Source organism: Priapulus caudatus, unplaced genomic scaffold, assembly GCF_000485595.1.
Source record: "Priapulus caudatus unplaced genomic scaffold, Priapulus_caudatus-5.0.1 Scaffold1206, whole genome shotgun sequence".
In the NCBI taxonomy this organism is placed as follows: Eukaryota; Metazoa; Priapulida; class Priapulimorpha; order Priapulimorphida; family Priapulidae; genus Priapulus; species Priapulus caudatus.
The window spans coordinates 29,196-32,536 of record NW_014578267.1 but is presented as its reverse complement, the minus strand read 5'-3'; the positions used below and the strand labels follow the sequence as shown (position 1 = coordinate 32,536).

Genomic DNA, 3,341 nt, shown 5'->3' with positions numbered 1-3,341 from the left:
GGACGAGCGTACCTGCTTGAGCAGTCTCATGATGGCGATGTCATGCAGCGCGACGACGTACTGCTGGAGGTCGGTCTCATCCGACGTCTAATGACAGCGAGCTAACGAGGGGAGCTAACGAGGGGAGCTAACGAGGAAAGTGGATGAGCGTACCTGCTTGAGCAGTCTCATGATGGCGATGTCGTGCAGCGCGACAACGTACTGTTGACTAATGACAGGGAGCTAACGAGGGGAGCTAACGAGGTGAGCTAACGAGGGAAGTAGACGAGCGTACCTGCTTGAGCAGTCTCACGATGGCGATGTCGTGCAGCGCGACGACGTACTGCTGGAGGTCGGTCTCATACGACGTCTAATGACTAACGACAGGGAGCTAACGAGGGGAGCTAACGAGGGGAGCTAACGAGGGGAGCGGACGAGCGTACCTGCTTGAGCAGTCTCATGATGGCGATGTCGTGCAGCGCGACGACGTACTGCTGCAGGTCCGTCTTATCCGACGTCTAATGACTAATGACATGGAGCTAACGAGGGGAGCTAACGAGGGGAGCTAACGAGGAAAGTGGACGAGCGTACCTGCTTGAGCAGTCTCATGATGGCGATGTCGTGCAGCGCGACGACGTACTGCTGCAGGTCCGTCTCCTCCGACGTCTAATGACTAACGACAGGGAGCTAACGAGGGAAGCTAACGAGGGAAGTGGACGAGCGTACCTGCTTGAGCAACCTCATGATGGCGATGTCGTGCAGCGCGACGACGTACTGCTGGAGGTCGGTCTCCTCCAACGTCTCGACGTAAGAGAGGCACTGCGAGACGCGGTCGCACAGCTTCAGCGGGTGAAACTCCACCTCCGTCCAGCGGTACAGCTCCTGCAGCTGCGGCGGCACAAACTGCACCACGTTGTACTTCACCTGTGGGAAGGCGAGAGAGAAACGAGAGGTGAGACATGTTTGCACAGACATCAGCATTGTGACCTAAAACAGACTTTAGTTATTTCACCTGCGAGCGAAAGACGAAAGACGTGCAGGTGAGACTCCCCCTCACCTACTACCTGAAACGCACTTCACTTACTACACCTGTGAGCGAGCGACACGCAGGTGAAATACACGGGAGCGATCAGCGATTCGCCCTTCAAACCTCCGAAATCGCTCCCGTGAGGCTCAAAATAGCTCACGTAAAAATTTTGCCGAGAGCTATTTTTTCCACACAGACTTCTGGAAAAGACTTTCTTTTTTTTATTGTTATTTTTCCCCCGTGCTCGCTCGTCGTCCGCCTACTCACCAGGTCCTTGATGAGTCCGGCGCGCGTCGGCGGCTGAGGCAGGTCGAGCAACGCCGCAAGCTTGCGCTGCTTCTCCAGGCTGCTGCTGTCTCCAGAGTCCAGACACTTGCCGACGAGGTTGCGTGGGTAGGTGGCGCCGGCGACTCACGCGCTGGATGTTGATCTCCTCGAGCATCTCCTTGCGTCGCTCGATGACGCTGCGACGCTCCAGGATGCGCCGGTGCTCCTTCTTGTTCGTGTTGCGGTAGCTCTGCACGATCTGCACCCTCAGCTCCTCCAGGCTGTCGTCCTGCAAGCAAGGCGGTAACGTTACTAACACGCACGCACGCACGCATGCAAGGCGTTACTCCCCAACATCCACACGCATGCACGCACCTAAGGCATAACTCCCCAACACACGCACGCACGTACGCACACACCAATCATGCACGTTACATGATGAACCACTGATTCCCCGCCACTATACCAACGTGCGTTACATCCACTACCCTACAACAACCCACACTTTGAAACCCCCTCAAACCTACGGCACAACCTACGCTCATCTTGTGAGCTGGAAAGGTGAGCTGGATGCGTGCAATTATTTTCTACTCATAACGCTCCAAAATCGTAGTTCAACGTGAGCGAATCGTGATAGCGGAATCACAGGCTCAAATTGTACAAATTCCGCCGAAATCAGAAGGCTCGGCAGCTCCGCATCTCATGACCGCGACCCACGCTCACCTTGGGCTGGATGCCTGCGATTATTTTGTACTTATAACAGTCCAAAATGCGAGCAAATCGTAATGCCGGAATTTTTGGCTAAAATCGTACAAATCCCGTCGAATTCAGTCAATCAATGAAACCATCGAAGGGTCAGCAGCTCCACGCGACCCCGCGCTCACCTTGGGCTGTATGCGCGTGATGGCGGCATGGAGAGCGCGCGCCATGCACGTCAGCTGGCTGCGTATGCGCTCGCTGGGCATGCTCTGCAGGTGCGGTCCCTCGGGAACGTCCTCGCGCTGCGACACGACCAGGTCCATGCCGAACGACAGCGTCTGCGTGCGGTGGTCGATGCGAACCTGCGCAGAGAGGTCGGCGATGAGACGTGCGAGACACGAGACATGAGACGGTGAGAAACGAGATAACTCGGGTGGGAAAGACGCGTCATGACCTTGTCGGCGCCCCCTCCAAGTTTCCGATCTCGCAGACAAAACCCCACACTCTCTCGTTCAACGGCAGAAAATGCTGTTTAACAAACTTGTTGTGCCATGCTTGTGCAGGGCCGTCGTGTTTCTGCGCCCCGCAGGTGGTGAAAGTAGTACAGACGATGCGAGTTCGCGCATTCTGCGGTCTTGCGACACTTCGCCGAGCGCGTGACACGCGTTCCACATCGGCAGAAGATCGTTGGTGCCGAGCTGCCAAGCCAACGACCTGCAGGTGGAGAAAGAGAGCCACGGGGGAGGGGGAGAGAGACAACGACGAGAGAGAGAGCGAGGAGGCAGGGGAGCAGAGACACGAGAGAGAGCAGAGGAGGAGAGGGGGAGAGAGAGAGACAAGAGAGAGAGAGAGAGGGAGGGGAGGGAAGAGACAGAGAGAAGGAGAGATGAAAGAGAGAAGAGAGAAGGAGAGAGAGAGAGAGAGAGAGAGAGAGAGAGAGACGAGAGAGAGGAGGAGAAGGCGGACAGATGACGGGAGCGAGTAGCGAGACGAGAGCCGAGAGCGAGGAGCGGAGAGCGAGAGCGAGAGCGAAGAGAGAGGAGGAGGGTGACGAGAGGAGGAGAGAAGAGAGAGAGCAGGAGGAGGGGAGGAGAAGATATGAAGATAGCTGAGAGAGAGAGAGATAAGATGAGAGGGCGAGGGACAGAGATGAGAGAGAGGAGATGAGAGAGAGAGAGTGTGATAGAGGAGAGAGAAGAGAGAGAGAGAGAGGACGAGAGAGAGAGAATGGATAACAGAGATGAGGACAGCTTGAGAGAGAGAGAGAGAGGAGAGAGAGAGAGAGAGATAATTGAGAGATAGATGAGAGAGAGAGCAGAGAGTGCTAAACTAAAAGGAGGTTATAGTGCTTATTCAGCTGAATCCGCTT

The 3,341-nt window shown here is 55.7% G+C and overlaps 1 protein-coding gene across 1 annotated transcript in view; it reads right to left on the bottom strand.

Annotated features, from left to right (window-relative positions):
• Positions 1–3,341, bottom strand: part of LOC106815810 (eukaryotic translation initiation factor 3 subunit A-like) — a 28,197-nt gene that overhangs the window by 12,149 nt on the left and 12,707 nt on the right. Inside the window, exons 5-12 of the mRNA XM_014820321.1 lie at positions 2,158–2,455; positions 1,422–1,562; positions 1,274–1,378; positions 706–903; positions 571–645; positions 423–497; positions 275–325; positions 13–87 (exon numbers count right to left, since the gene is read on the bottom strand). Coding sequence (XP_014675807.1) covers positions 13–87; positions 275–325; positions 423–497; positions 571–645; positions 706–903; positions 1,274–1,378; positions 1,422–1,562; positions 2,158–2,455 — 1,018 coding nt within the window. The remainder of the gene's footprint in view (positions 1–12; positions 88–274; positions 326–422; positions 498–570; positions 646–705; positions 904–1,273; positions 1,379–1,421; positions 1,563–2,157; positions 2,456–3,341) is intronic.